This window comes from Ursus arctos, unplaced genomic scaffold, assembly GCF_023065955.2.
Source record: "Ursus arctos isolate Adak ecotype North America unplaced genomic scaffold, UrsArc2.0 scaffold_8, whole genome shotgun sequence".
NCBI lineage: Eukaryota > Metazoa > Chordata > Mammalia > Carnivora > Ursidae > Ursus > Ursus arctos.
Genome location: NW_026623100.1, coordinates 64,646,540 through 64,660,840, shown reverse-complemented (window position 1 = coordinate 64,660,840; position 14,301 = coordinate 64,646,540). Strand labels below are relative to the sequence as shown.

Sequence of the window (14,301 nt, the reverse complement as noted above, 5' to 3'; positions counted from 1 at the left end):
AGAGAAGCAGGCACCCCACCTCACGGGGCCTTCCTTGGGGCTAGGCGCTTCCGGGGAGGAAGAGGATGAGGACGGGGAAGAGGGCAGCGCGGGGCCAGAGGAAGAGCGGCCGGATGGGCCGGAAGGTGAGTGCGGCCCGCGGGGCCTCGCGGGGCTGGCCCTACGCTCCGGTTCCCTCTTCGGTGATGCCTTCCCGCGGCCCCAGGGATCGCCGGTGGCCTCCGCTCTTGAAGTGCCTCCCCGCCGTCAGCAGGAGGGGCGCGCCCCCTAGCGCTCGTGCAGAAGTACATTCTCTCTCCCACCAGCCTTTCCTCTGGGGCTCTGGGAGACCGGGTTGGGTCGGGAGGTAGCGGAGAAAGCCAAGTGGCTGGGGGAAAGGGGTGAGTTGGGGTGGAGCCGCCTTGTTCCTCTGGAGCGCCCGCCCACCGAGCTTTCTTTCCCAGGCACAGGGGGGCACTGACCCGCCCCCTGTTGGGGAGCCCGCGCACCTGGGCCTGGCGCTGGGGTCGCGGAGGACCTGCGCAGAGACCGCCGCGCCACCCAGCTCGGCGCCTCGCCGCGGGGTGGGGCTCAATAAAGGGCTAATGCGTCCAGACCCGCAGCTCCTTTCACTGCTCACTGTCAGCCTCGGCTTCGGAGGCGACCCCATCACCATCCTGCCCTTCTCCGGATCTGGGACCATTTGAGGGGCGGAAGTAGAATGACCCCTGTGGGGCTTCTTGATGATACCAAGCACGGGTTCGCGAGCCCAGTGCCAAGGGAAGAGGGTCGGGGAGGTGGGGCGGCACCAGGACTCTGAGGTCCTGGGGTTCGATGGGGACACAGGACCCCGGCTGAAAGCCGTTCTGCCGGAGCCCTCGTGCAGCGTCTGGTTCCCTCCCGCCGGCCTGGGAGGCCGCACTTCTCCACGGGCTCCCACCCTGCTGTGGTTCCCCGCGCCCCACAACCGAGGCCAAAGGCTCTTAAGCACTTTTATTAAAAATTGGTGACGCACAGAGTGCTCAGGGCATCCCTGGGCCGCTCTAGCCCGGCGGGACTGGGTCAGTTCCAGTCGCGCACGTCCCGGCCCGGGGTTGGGGGACGGGGGTCGAGGTTCTCGTGGCTGCAGATCCCGCCGATTACTTGCCCACCGACTCGAATATGATGCGGTTCTGCTCGGCGCGCTCCCGCTGGCTCTGTGTCCGCGCCAGCTCCAGCAGGGTCCGCAGCAGGTGGAAGGTGAGATCAATGGAGAGCGGAGGGTCGTCCCGTCTCGGCCGCTCGCCCGCGGTCCGGGAACCCCACCGGCCGGGCCCCGCGCGGCGTGGGAAGCGCTCGGCCAGCAGCAAGAGCAGCGCGCGGGCCCCGCCGTCCTGGTTCCGCGCGCCGGGGCTCCAGCGCAGACTCGGGTCCCGGACCCGGGCCGCCGCAGTCTCCGGGCTCCACTGGCTGCTGCCCAGGTGCAGCTGTGCCAGGAGCAGCAACGCCACCAGCAGCGCCGCGCGTCCCCCCTGCTTCATGGTGCCGCCGGCCCTGGACACACAGGGGCAGCGCAGGGTGAGGTGCGCTCGGGGCAGTCGCAGGTGGCAGCACTCCCCTTCCCGCGCGCATGCAGCTCCCCTGCCCGGCCCCTGCGGCTGTCGCCTGGTACCCGCAGCCTTCCCTCCAGCCCCTGCCGCTGCCCAGCCCGGTGCCACCCCGTCCTCCCTCTCTCCCTTTGGGCCAGTCGTGGTGGGTGAGCTGAGCGCCAAGTCCTGGTGCTGAGGGAGTCCGGGCAGGAGCTGGGAGCCACTCACAGGTTGCGGGAGAGTGTCTGCACGCTGCAGGATGGGGCTCCAGTCTCTGTCCCTCGGGCGGGCTGCTGGCGCCGCGGGGAACACGGGGTCTGTCCCGGGACTGCCGCCAGCCTTATATAGCTCCAGGACAGCTCCAACTGACGTCAGCAAGGAACATGCACTGATTGTAGAAGCAATGACAGCCACAGCCTTGAGCCTGGCCGCTTGCGAGACCCGGAGGGGGCAACCTCAGAACCCTAGACTCTGGGTCCTGGGGCCAGCGCTGCAAGTGGCCCCCGCCTTAAGAGAGAGAGAAGCCACTGGGGCATAACCATTGCTCTGGGACCAAGAGAGTCCCTTATGTGCTTACAACAGCCAGCAGGGACTAGGGCCGGTCCCCAGATCAGACCAGTCAGGTGGCCGGTCTTCTGTGGCACACAGAAGAGAGGCTGGACCTCATGGCTGTCGGTGGCACCCACCTGCTGTTGGCCTCTGGAAGAGGCCAGAGGCATTGGGAGAAAGTTGTGCTGCTCAGACCTAGTCCCTAGTCCCGGCTATCAGTTGGGCAAACTAAGGCACTCAAGGGCACAGCTGGCTCCCAGCTCCCACTCTGGTACAACCCCAGAGGCAGCTCCCCACTGCCTGGATGCTTGGTCTTATTCCAGCCCCATGGTCTAAATTCTAGGCCGGTCTGACTGAGGCCTCTGGGTGCTTTCAGACTACAAAAGGTGGGTCCGTCTGCTGCCGAGTTTGCCCCAAAGTGGTATTTTCGCCAAGTTAGTTTTTCTTCTGGGAATCACAGCAACAGTATTACTGTACCTTTGGCCTTCAGTTAAGATCATTTGGTAGGAAGAAGTCTTAGTCTCTTCACACTGCTATACCAAAAATACTATCAACTCAGTATCTTATAAACAGCAAACATTTATTATTCACAGTTCTAGAGGCTGGGAGGTCCAAGCCCATGGCGCTGGTAGATGTGGTATTGGGGAGAAGCCGCCTGCTAACTTTCATAGAGAGCACCTTCTCGCTGTGTCCCCACATGCTGGGAGGCGTGGGGGATCTGTCTGGGACTGCTTCAAAAGGGCATGAATCCCTCATGACCTCATCACCTCCCAAAGGCCCCACTGCCTAATGCCATCACCGTGGGCACTGGGTTTTCAACAGATGAATTCTGGAGGGGACACATTCATCTATCGCATGTGAGTTCACGTTTCCACTCTGCCACTGGTTGGCGGTCTGGACAGGTCACCTCACTTCCGTGGACCTCGGTGTGCTCATCCGTAGGAGATCGGGACTGGTTGTCTCTAGACTTCTTTCCAGCTCTAGAAATTCTGACTGCCCCATAGGTTTCTGCTGTGTCCTCTGCATCGCTTCTGCAGCTTTCAGACTACATATTTAATAACCGATCTGCAGAGGCACCATCTTGGGGTCCCCAAAGAGCCAGAGCTCCCGTTGAGCTGGGAAGGTTAGAGCACAGATGTGTCTGTGAAGAGTGGGGATGATGGCATGGGGGGGGGAGGGGCGGGGGGGGCCACAGGTGTAAGCGACAGCTGACGAGACCATACGTATTTATGGAGTGTCTACCATGTGGTGGGGATAAGACCGTTATAAAGGTTGTAATGATTTCAAAAGGAGTCAGGTGCGAAGCCCATTAAGTTCTGAGTGGCCACAGAACCCCAGGAAAAGCGATGTGCCCATGTCGAGGAGGCCGTCTGACCGCTCTGGGGTCGAGCTGCAGCACCGCCCGCGCAGGCACCGGGGTGAGGCCGGCCTAGAGCCGGTGTGCCTTCCAGGACAGGTAGGAGTTCCAGAGGACTGCGACACACTGGACAACGGCCAACCTACGGAACAGGGGTGACGTCGTCGTGAGGACGATGGAGAATGAGGAGCAAGCATGGGGGGAGAGCTGTAAAAGTGCTCCAGGAAAGGAGGGCTTGTCTCTGAGAACGTCCACACGAGGTCTCCTTCCTTCAGCGCCAAGGAAAGGGACGTGTGGCTCAGACCACAGGACAAGCGCCTCAGAGAGGAACACCCTCATCTCGCCGAGTGGGCCTCTTTCACTCCTGGCCGGGCTCCTTCCGGATACGCGTCTCTGTCCATTTTGTCCCAGCTGAAGAGATTTTATCTTCCGAAAACATACTGCCTCCCATGAAAAGTGCACCTCCTTCTCTTTATTGTCAATTTACCTTTCTCTAGTTTCAACCCTAGTGTGAGGATCTTCCGTTAAGCTATGCTGGTCACGTGAATGTTGACCGTTCCCTCTGAAGACTTCCATATTTTTCCCTGTTCCCAATGCCCCTTCACCCCCAACAATTTTAACTACTCCTCTGGAGTTCCACTACATTTTTTACTGTGGTTTCAGCAACTACCTTGGTTAAGGCAGACTAGTACTCTGCAGCGGACTAACGGGCCCAGGCTCCTCCTTGGCTCTCCGGTCTGCCTTCCGGTCTAACCTAGGCTGTTGCCCCCCAGGCACCATCCCTGCAGCTCTGCCGTCAAAGGTGAGAGCTCAGGTGGGTGGAGACGGGGCTGTGAGCAGGAGCCTCTTCAGGAAGATGAAAGAAGGTCAGTGGGCAGGTTCTGGGGCAGGTTCTCTGAAGGATAAGAAGTTCTGAATAGAACACTTGAGAGTCTGAGGAGCTCTGATCAGGGCAGTGTTCTGGGAGGGTCTAGAGTGATTCAAGGGTGAAAGGAGCATCACTTCGTGTCCAGCTGTTTGTGCTGTGTGTCTTCCTTGGAGGGTGGGGGAGGATGTGTCTTACCTGTAATGAAGGGGGACCAGGTAGAAGTTGGCTAACTGCACAGCAGGCCAGAGCTACGAGAGAAAGAAGGTGCAGGTTGGGGGGCTGCCTCCATCGCCCGGCCCCCAGACGCACTGCCTGGTCTTACTCCAGCTTCTGCAGACAACAACAAGGTGAACGACTGGGTGAGCGCTTCCCTGAGTCTGGTGCCCACACTGGGGGTGAGAGAGTCATGCCAACTGAGGGATGTCTATGGCAGGACGACCCCTGGCCCTGGGCACTTCTGGACTCAAGAAAGCGGAACAGGCGGCTGTGGCGGCAGCGCTTACGTAGTAGTTGGTGACGAGGGCATCGGGGTAGTCCTGAGGAGACAAAAGGAACAGACTGACTCGTGCACTTACTTCCACGCAGCCCCCGCCTCCCGGTCTGCAGAGCGCACCCCACGCAGACTTCTGTTCAAAGACCACACTCCGACCACACGGCCCAGCTCCTCTTTTCCAGAGCCTGGGACTCCGCCCGCATCCCACCGGGCTCGGCCCCACGCAGCCCTGAAGCCCGTCGCCCACCCGCCCGGCTCACCCGCCGTAGCTTGGCCCAGTTGTCCTGAGCGGACAGTCCATTGAGTGCTCCTACCAGTGGGAGGAAACAGCCTAGAAAACATGGGGCGAAGCACCCCTAGGGGAGAGAAATGCAAGTTCTGTGAGCATGTAAACCCCGCACCTCCCCCAGCACGGCTCCTGCTTCCCGAGTGCCTTTTCCTTCTGCTCACCTGGTCCAACAGCATCTTCTTTAGCGCGTCTGCCTTGGTGGTGCGGGGGAGGAGGCGGTCCAGAACCCTGTACCAGCCTCCTACTACAGGGCCCTGAAAGTAAAGCCCGGGGTGGGGGGATGGGGGGACAGAGGGTGTGCAGTGAGGGGAGCGCTTGGCGTTTGCATCACAAAGCCCCGCTCTGGAGGATTAGAAACCAAATCCTCGTGGAAGCAGACACTTGGCTTAGATATGAGAGAGGCCAGGGGAAACTAAAGAGTGACAGGAACTAAGACCACCGTCCAGTCCTCCAGAAGCCCAGCTGTGGACGGAACTTACCACAAAGCCACAGCCCAGGGAGACCATGGTCAGGGTCCGGCCAGTCTGGTGTCCCCGCAGACCTCGCTTCTCCACCAGCTGCTGTGAGATAATGTCACCCAGGCCCATCAGGGACCCTGTGCAGGGTACACGGGTGTTGTCAGGACACCTCCTGGAGATGGGCTGCCGTTTCAGGTAGGGAAGGAAGTCCCTGAATGAGGCTCTGACACTCGGAGCCTACGAGATTAGTTCTGGGGCAAATGGCCAGTCCTTTACTGCTGCTTCGAAGTGTCCTGTTGGAAACTGGGATGAGCAGGCTTGATCAGGCCGGGGCCCGCAGACTCTGCACGGAGTCACAGACGGAAGTCACAGAGACTGCAGATGAAGGCGAATCTAAGGTGCTTGGGGCTGAGAACCATGGACTGTCAGAAGTGGAAAAGCCTTACAGATAATTCCATCCAAACTCCTTATCTTCGAGGTATAGAAATGAAGGTCTGGGACCTCACATAACCAGTAAGTGGCAGAACCAAGGCAAGAGCCAGGTGGCTTGATTTCCTACACAGTGATTTTTCCAGGACCCGTACCGTGAATAGATCATGTGTAGAATGGTAAGGAACCCTGGGGTTTTTCCCCCAGTCCCAGGCAAGACCCTGGAAAGTGTCCTTCACCTTGGTCTTGGGGTCTCTCTTTGTGGAGGACAGCAAGAATAATTCTTTTTCTAAAACACGAGTGCTAACATGGTCCCAAGCAGGAAGATGACTGGTTGAACTGGTAAGAAGAGTCCTGGTCACCTCCTAGCACAATCAGGTAAACCCAGACTCCCTCCATTCACAACGTCAGATTGAGTGGACAACAGATATTATAGTCACTTCCCGTCCGCCGCCCCAGGCCTTCGTACCTGCTTCCCCTTCCCTCGCTCACACAGACACCCCATCCCAAGCAACCCTAGTCAGACACCCACACCCAGAAACCAAGATAGAAACTGTCACTATTTACAGAGCCCCCCGTCAGTTATGGCGGCGTGATGGTTTCCAGCAAACACACACAGGGTCACTCGGGAGTGACCATATGATCTCCGGCTCGCCTGTCCATCTCACTGAGTAATGAGAGCCCCTCTCTAGTCCCACAGCCACCACTGTCCCTGTGCCCTCAATTAGCACTGGGCAAACACATCCTTTAACCCTAGTCCTTGGTACACAGCTGGCTCTGACGTCCATGGCGGCCGCACACTCACTGCTCTTCCCCGCACCCTCCACAAAGCCCTGCCCCTGAGCAGCCTCCAAGGCAGCTGGGAAAGCTGAGGGCTGGGGCTGCGACCCCCACGGGTGAGCTAGGCTGCTGGCCTCAGCTGCTAGGACCCCCGCACGCCCATCAAGGCAGTCCTGCCTCTCCTCTCCCTGAAGCTCTCAAAGTGCTGGGGGCTCTTCCCAGAACGTGCTAGCCGCGACCTCCCAGAGGGCGAGGAGAGAATCCTAGACATCTTTGTTCTCTTATCCCCCGCCACACCTAACCAAGTGCCTGGAGGTGCTCAGAAAACAAACCAAGGAAAGATGTCAGACGTACTGCCCCAAACAACAGGCCCACTCTGGGAAGGGCATGAGTAGCCCACAGGCCCACGGGTCTGGCTCAAGTTGTGGGGATCCGTGGAAGTGGAGGCTTGCTCCCTGCTCCACGCAGTTACTACTCATCTCCCCACCCCCTGCCTCAACTTCCCCAGGGAGGGCTTGCTGCTGTGGCCATGCATAAAGGCAAGGGTACCTGGGGAAGGTGGAACAGAAGGCAGTCACTTCTGAAATAAAGAGACCTAACCATTTGATGTTCTACTCTGGCAAAATGTTTACAGTTTACAAACGGCTCTCACACATTTAATCTTCACAAAAGGTCTGGGAGGTAAGGTCACACCTCCATTTAATGTCTTTGAGAGATGAGGTTATCTGGTAAGGAATAGGGTTGGGGCTGAACCCAGGCCTTCTCTCAAGGAGGAACCGGAAGCTAGGGAATCATAGCAGGGGTGGAGACTTGGGCTCAGGGGTCAGTGGCGCCAAGAGGCCTCTGTGGCTTCTACTCGCAGGAGGCTCCTGCCCAAACAGGGCCCCAAAGGCCACACATCAAAGACACTTCTTGGACTAATGCACTTCCTGTCTTTTACTCCCCAGGAGGTGACCCTCTCTGTTCCTTGTCACCTTGCGGGGAGGACAAGCAACAATATTCCTAGGTCACAGCAGTCACAAAGAGAGGGAGGTATGTGTTCTCACTCTGTGGCTTGCCAGCGGTCACCCAACAGCCTTTGAGAAAGATGGATCCCAGGACCCCAGAGCATGCTCGCCAAGTGGAAGGGCAGCAGTGAGAGGGAGCAGGCTTGTAGCCCTGCAGCCCCTGCAGCCCCGTCCATTTCAGACAGAACCACCCAGCCATTCCTCCTCTGCCCATAGATCGGCAGGGCCCTGGGCCTGCAGCAACTCCAGGGCGGGTGAAGGTTTCGGTCTGAGCGCAGAGCAGGCCTGCATCTCTGGCCCAAGTGAGTCTGAGCAAGCAGAGCTGACATTCACATTCCTCATTCCACCTTCCCCACTGCCAGAGCCCAAACAAGCCCCAACTAGGTTCTGGGAGTCCTCCCGACATATTTGATTGGTCTAGATCTTTCAGTGCTCTGGCTCCCCTTGCCTCGGACTTGTTTCCAGGGGGTTGGAGCCGGAGACCCGTGGAGACGTAATGCCCGAGCCCTGATGGGGCAGCGCGAGGGGCTGCCGGGCAGTGATGCCCAATGCCAGGCTGGGCGTGGAGCCCAGCAGGCAGACGCTGGCGCAGGTGTGACATCATGCCCTTGGGTTGGTGCCAGTTCTCATGCCGTCACTCGCCACCGGATTCAGCGGAGTGAGGGGGTGGGGGGCAGGCTGCCTCTGAGCACCGATCTATCTGGGACCACCCCTGCCCACTAGTGGAGAAGCCCCACTTCCACACCATCTTCCTAGTTCCCTACTTCCCCTATTTTATTCCTCTCCTGGCTTTTGTGTATGGGGTCCTAGTTGCCGAAAATCAAGTGCTAATGGAAGATGAGAAGGTTGAGGGGCAGAAAGGTGGAATGGGGAGCAGGAAGCGTGTCCTTGAGTATCAGAGGCCTGGGGCGACAGGTACAGCTCCTGGCGTGGGGCCAGCGGGGCTGCCGACTGACTCACTCCTCCCCGGCAGCTGCCTGGGCTGGGAGCTGGCCCTGATGGACCCCCGAGGCAACTGAAGCCTAGCAGCGAGAGGGGAGGGTGCATCCTCCGGGACTGGTCTGAATGCTCTCCCCATTCCTGGACCAAAGCTGTCCTACTGCTAGAAAATGAGACAAAAATGGAGAGTTCTGCAGCTTGTCAGGTATGTAAGCCCAGACCAACGGGGGCTACACTCAGCTTTCCGAGGCCCAGTAGTCTCGAGTGCAGGGCAGGGCACTGGGAAGTGCACTCCGTTCTAAGGCCGGCTCTACCACCGACCACGGGGACTCATCGCACGTCACCCCCACCCCTGCCGTAGTCTCCTGCTCTATGGTACCGGGGCCTGGACTGGACACTCCCGGGCCTGCTGAGCTCTCCCATCCGGGCAGAATTCGGACTCCGAGGAAACCAGTGTCTGCAGAAGCTCACCTGCCCCCGCAGCAGGACTAAAGGGGCCAAAAATGGATGGAGCTGGGCCCGGGGCCCACTGGAGACTGGAAGGGCCCTCCAGAAAGGACGGGAAAAGGCTGACTCAGGCTCTGCAGAACACACAGTGGACCTCTTCCCAGGCTGCTCTGTTCCTGACTTTAGCTAGGTCAACACTAGGCATATCAGACGCTTCTTTTGAACCATTTCAGATCTTGACTCACTTATCCCTCCTCCGGCCACTATTGCAGCTCAACCTGACGGATCCTGCCTCAGGCGTCGGTCATACTCGGGGCTGCGCCGTTGATGGCTTACCCGGGGACTGCACACAGGTGTTGACATCCCATGTGGCGAATCTTTGACCAATGTGGGATGAGAGCTGGTGGGTAAAGGCTTCTTTTCTCCAGAAATGGCTATTCTCCCCTACAGTCGTAAGAGGCATTTCAAAGAGCTTCTCAGTTTTAAGGGATGGAGCAGCCACGTGCCCTGCGCGTGCAATTTATCTTCCTTACATTGGCTCCCCCGCCTCCCCCACGGGATTCCTTCCCACTCCCTCACAAAGTGCCTGCACCAAAGCCCCAGGCTCTGCCGCTTGGAGAACCAAGGCTGAGATAGTCACCCATGTTCAAGTTTAAGGCAAATGGAATGAACTCAGCCAAAACACCACTAGAAAAAGAACCGCTTGGGGGCGCCTGGGTGACCCAGTCGGTTAAGCGTCCAACTCTCGGTTTCTGCTCAGGTCCTCATCTCAGGGTCGTGAGATCGAGCTCTGCATCAGACTCTGCACTGAGCGTGGAGTCTGCTTAAGACTCTCAGACTCTCTCTCCTCCCTCTGGCCCTCCCGCTTTTGCGCTCTCTCTCTCTCTAAAAAATAAATAAATAAATCTAAAAAAAAAAGAACAGCTTGTTTTATGTGGGTTGACAACACTCATGGAAAGGGCCAAGCCCAGGAGCCTTTATGTCTATTAGGCATTTTTTTATTTCTAAAGCCTCTTCACAGAGATAACCCTTACACTGACTCTGTGAGGTCAGCTAACTAAACTCAACTCCTGAACGAGGAAACTGAGGCTCCAAGAGGTTTCCTGACTTACTTGTCTCTGTTCGGGCAGCTACTGAGGGCTACGACTCTGAAATTCAAATCCTGCTCTTCGAACTCCAAGTCTGAAATCTCTGTTCTGCCTTCCAGCGTGAGCAGCTATCCCGGGGGCCTTTAGGTGCTAGGACCTAAAAACAGCTTGGTGAGCCAAACCCACCTCCTCCCCTTCCTTGTAGTTTGATCCAAATACACTAGCAGCAGGGAAGAGGTCTGAGAAAAGTGCTACCTAGAAAGTGCTTCAGGGCTGCACGGAGATGATGTGGGCTCTGGCACCGACAGACCAGCACCCCAGCTCGGCCACACATCTGCGCAAGGGCCCCTCTGCAGGCCAGCTCCTCCCCCTGTCGACTGCACACCCCTTGGGTAGGGAAACACGAGGACTACCCCCCCTCTCTGTTCTTGATGACCACCAGGGGGAACCTTCCTTCCGGCAGTGAAGGGCCCTGAGGGAATCTGAGGCTGGCAAAGGGCCCACCGTGTCGGTCCCCATCAGAGCCACACAGTCCAGCATGAGTCACCACACACGCAACCAGGTGAGTCATGCAGGCTGACGGACACTCTGAGGACAGGACATGGGGTGGTTCGGCACGGAGGTTGGAGAGGGGCCCAGAGAGGGGCAAAATTGTCCATCCCTTGGCCGGTCACCCAGTGAAGTTTCTAGTGCTGAAGTGGGGCTGTTCCAGTAAGAGGCCTGCTGTGCCTCCCTGGCTTCCATAGCCTGCCACTCTTCCAACAGTCCTCTTCTCAGAGGCCCATGGTCCTCCCTAGAATCCTCTTCCCTTCCTCTAAACGTAGGCAAGATCCCATCTTAACCCAATCACTCTTGCACTGCCCCAAGAGTCACAGACCTTCTAGTCCTCCCCTCTATAAAACTTACATATCTCTGTGCCATCCCTGCACTTCTTAGCTAATGTGCAAAATAAAGGTAACAAATGCAGGTAAGTCACTGGGTTACCTTTGTGACGTTGCTACCCAATCACTGGATTTGGAGTAAACATAAATCCTTGATTAGTATATCGTTTGGGGATACATACATGGGTACTAAAACTGTAAGAAAAGCAAAAGAGCGGTATAAACAAAACTCAGGAAAGTAGTTATTTCTTGGTTTGTGAGTTAGGGATAGGTGCTCAAGGGTTCTCAAACTGGGTACTAATACAAGAGTAATCAGTTTTAATACTATTTAACCCGTATATACATGTCTTAACCATTCTTTTTTATGTTAAGGTATTATTTCATGATAAAAAAAACGAAGAAAAATAAACTGGGGTAAGAGTCCTGATCCCAGCACTTATCAGGTGTGTGATCTAACGAGAACTCAAGGGATCCTAGCTCACAGATCTTTGTGGGGACCCTATGAGATGTGTTGAAAGTGTTTTGCACACTGTAAGATGTTAGAGGAGCGTTTGGTATTGTTAGCTTTCTAAGTTAAGGCCTCCTGGGGCAATGCCTTTAACCTGAAGGGATGACTGCTCAGCTTTCTGAGGACTTTCAGATCCTACTTTACATCTGGGTATACCCCTTCCAAAGGGGACCCACCCTCCAAAAGACTGGGGACAACTTCGGATGAGAGACAGCCAACTTTTCAAGGGGGCTCAATAGAAGCAAAAATGAGGGAGATGGGGTGGGGTGAGCTTCTGCCTCCCCAATCAGTCTGCTCTGGTCCCACTCAGGTCTATTCACTCACCAGCTGTCAGGACCTGTACTTTCCACGGGTGAATCGTCAGGGCTCGCTGGTATGCCCGCCAGAGTGCCATGATTCCTGTCAAGCCAAGAGGAGAGGGGGGTCACCCCCACTGCCCCTCCCCGCAATTAAAGAGACGCTTGATTTTCCCTCGTGCCCATCCCCTCTCCCTGTCCCGCTTCCAATATGTCCTAGAGGGGTGGAGGCCTCAGGAGGGATGCTTCCTGGACAGCTTCCTGCCACAGGGATCGCCTTAGACAATCAGGTAATAGAGGAAGGCTGTAGGCGGCTGCGGAATCTCGGTGGCAGCCACCCGCCACCCCATCTCTGAAGCAGAGCCACCTGGGGGGCCTCCTTCCGTACTGAGACACTCATAAGGGCAGGTCTGCTCTGGCTTTCACCCACAGCCTCGTCGGCCCCAGATTCACTCTTAGCTGGAACCAGCCCTCATCCTTCCTGAGTCCAACTCCACACCGGAAATAGGGCCTGTCATTCCCCGGGCCTGGACCGGTCACTTGCGCTTTGGGCGCTCCAGGAACGCGACGATTTGAGCCGGGAAAGGAGGATCGCCCTGCACTCACCTGCGCTCGCATCCAGCCCCTCCCACGTGACCGGGAAAGGACTTCCGCCGCAAGCCCCGCCCCTTCCGTCCGGCTCCCCGACAAAGCTTTCTGCCACCAGCAAGCCGAGGGTGGAGTGCAAGTGGACTGAGCGTGATACTCGTGGAGAACCGCTCAGCTGTCCAGACGGACAGCGAGCAACCCCTTTCCCAGGTGGACCGCACCAGGTCTTGGTGAGGACCCCGCCTGCCACAGTTCCCACCTGGGTCCGACCTCTGCCCCCTCATGCCCCTTCTCTCCCCGAAGCCCGGGCTTCTCAACCTGGATAGACCCTCACTACTCCCGCACCCCGGAACTGGCCAAGGTGCTGACGCCCTTCTCAGTCCCGGAAATCTGGAAACCATAAGCCATAGTTAAGTGTGTTTTCTTCAGTGTCCCTGGGTTCTTCACTAGCCTGGATTGTGAGCTCCCGAATGGGTGAAACTGGGTCTTGTTCGTATTTGTCATCCCCTTGGCACCTAGTTCAGTCTTTGTCCACAATGGCCTTTAGAAATGTTGGTAAAAAGGACTCCTCCATGGAAAGCACAGGATTCCAGAACCTCAGAGTCCTGGTACTGGCTTTGTAACTAGTGGGTTCTGCAGCTTTGGTCATCACTAAACCTGTACTTAAGGTTCCTCATCTGTTGGGCTATGTTTTTCAAAATGGCTCCTCAATGTTAGGGGTTTACAAGAGGTTTTTGGGAGGTATCACTCACTACAGGTTTTTCTTTACCTCAGCTTAAAAAATATTCCTAGAAAAGCCCACTTTTAAACAAAGGGGTCCACAACTAAGAGTGTTTGTAAATCACTAGATTAGGTGATTTCTTTCTTTTCAGCTTTAACATTCTAAAATTTTGTGAACATAGTGCAATATTCTTTCAAGGGTGGTGGAAACATAGTATTACAAGATCCCTGGCTGATCCGTCAGGCTGGCAGTCTTTGCTTAACTATATCCAGGGAACTCACACTTCAGGAAGCAGCCATACCGGACTCTTTCAGGTTCTCACCTGGCTAGTTCTAGCCCCCATTTACTCAATTCCTCTATGATTAAGACAGGGAGAATCCTGTCACAGGTACTGGAGAAACACAATGAGGAAGCAAGGTAATTCAATGTCACAAACACTTAAGGCTCCAATACGCAAAACACTGTGCCAGGAGTGAATTTACACTAGTAAATTTAATAGAAGTCCAAATCTGGTAGGTTGGAAAGTTGTTCTCTGAAGTCAGACTGTCTACGTTCAAATCTCAGCACCACCACTTAGTAAAGTGACCTTATAGACTGCTCAAACTCTCAATCTTATATTTACAAGCAAATTGGTGGCAATTAACTACCTCATATGATTAAGTAACATATACAAAATACCTGAAATAGATCAAGTGTTTAAATAAACACTCATTTATCCTCTTTTCCTCCTTCCCTCTTGAGAATACATGGGAGGAAGAATTTTTACTAGAGAAATCTGGGAAGTGCCTTGGTAAAAGGTGAAATTTGAGCTGGGACCTTGAAGGATGAATGGGGCTTATGTGGAGATGATGGAGGGAATAGTGGGAGCAAAGGCACAGGAAGAAAAGTACAGGAATCCATAGATTATGGTATAAAGTGGCTATATTGGGAGGGAAGGTTGAAGTAGAATGGCCTTCAGAGAAAAGGGTTTATGGTAGAGAAAGAGAGCAAGGGCTGAAAGCATTCTCCTGATTTTGTTTTGGAGGTAGAGACCAAGGCTAAGAGTCAGCAGCAGGA

The 14,301-nt window shown here is 56.0% G+C and overlaps 3 protein-coding genes across 12 annotated transcripts in view; 1 reads left to right on the top strand and 2 right to left on the bottom strand.

Annotated features, from left to right (window-relative positions):
- Positions 1-10,081, top strand: part of TRIM54 (tripartite motif containing 54) — a 29,546-nt gene extending 19,465 nt beyond the window's left edge. Inside the window, exons 8-10 of one of the 3 annotated variants that reach the window (XM_026520835.4) lie at positions 45-125; positions 444-7,802; positions 8,751-10,081. In XM_026520835.4, the coding sequence (XP_026376620.2) occupies positions 45-125; positions 444-460 (98 nt within the window). In that variant the 3' untranslated portion in view covers positions 461-7,802; positions 8,751-10,081. Of the gene's footprint in view, positions 1-44; positions 7,803-8,750 lie in introns of all 3 variants that reach the window. The other 2 variants (XM_044390805.3, XM_057309111.1) reach the window with 2 other exon arrangements.
- On the bottom strand, positions 994-1,499 carry UCN (urocortin). The gene has a single exon (XM_026517219.2). The coding sequence runs from the start codon at positions 1,497-1,499 to the stop codon at positions 1,119-1,121; it is 381 nt and encodes a 126-aa protein (XP_026373004.1). The 3' UTR covers positions 994-1,118.
- On the bottom strand, positions 2,658-12,583 carry MPV17 (mitochondrial inner membrane protein MPV17). 8 transcript variants are annotated; one of them, XM_048222764.2, is made up of 8 exons: positions 12,543-12,583; positions 11,965-12,039; positions 5,583-5,698; positions 5,265-5,357; positions 5,075-5,170; positions 4,825-4,857; positions 4,517-4,569; positions 2,658-3,595 (listed from the first exon to the last, which is right to left on the bottom strand). In XM_048222764.2, the coding sequence occupies exons 2-8, from the start codon at positions 12,032-12,034 to the stop codon at positions 3,526-3,528; spliced, it is 531 nt and encodes a 176-aa protein (XP_048078721.2). In that variant the 5' UTR covers positions 12,035-12,039; positions 12,543-12,583; the 3' UTR covers positions 2,658-3,525. The 8 variants fall into 8 exon arrangements, with proteins under 8 accessions (XP_048078721.2, XP_026376633.3, XP_026376654.3 ...); XM_026520848.4 differs by having other exon boundaries at positions 2,658-4,423; positions 12,436-12,544; XM_026520869.4 differs by having other exon boundaries at positions 12,436-12,544.
- Between the last annotated feature and the right edge of the window lie 1,718 nt (positions 12,584-14,301).

Coding starts and splice junctions, on each gene's coding strand:
- MPV17 (XM_026520848.4), bottom strand. Junction 4,570..4,824: donor CCCTCGTCACCAACTACTAC/GTAAGCGCTGCC, acceptor TTTCTCTCGTAG/CTCTGGCCTGCTGTGCAGTT. Junction 4,424..4,516: donor CTGGTCCCCCTTCATTACAG/GTAAGACACATC, acceptor GAATCACTCTAG/ACCCTCCCAGAACACTGCCC.
- UCN (XM_026517219.2), bottom strand. CDS start 1,499: ATGAAGCAGGGGGGACGCGCGGCGCTGCTGGTGGCGTTGCTGCTCCTG.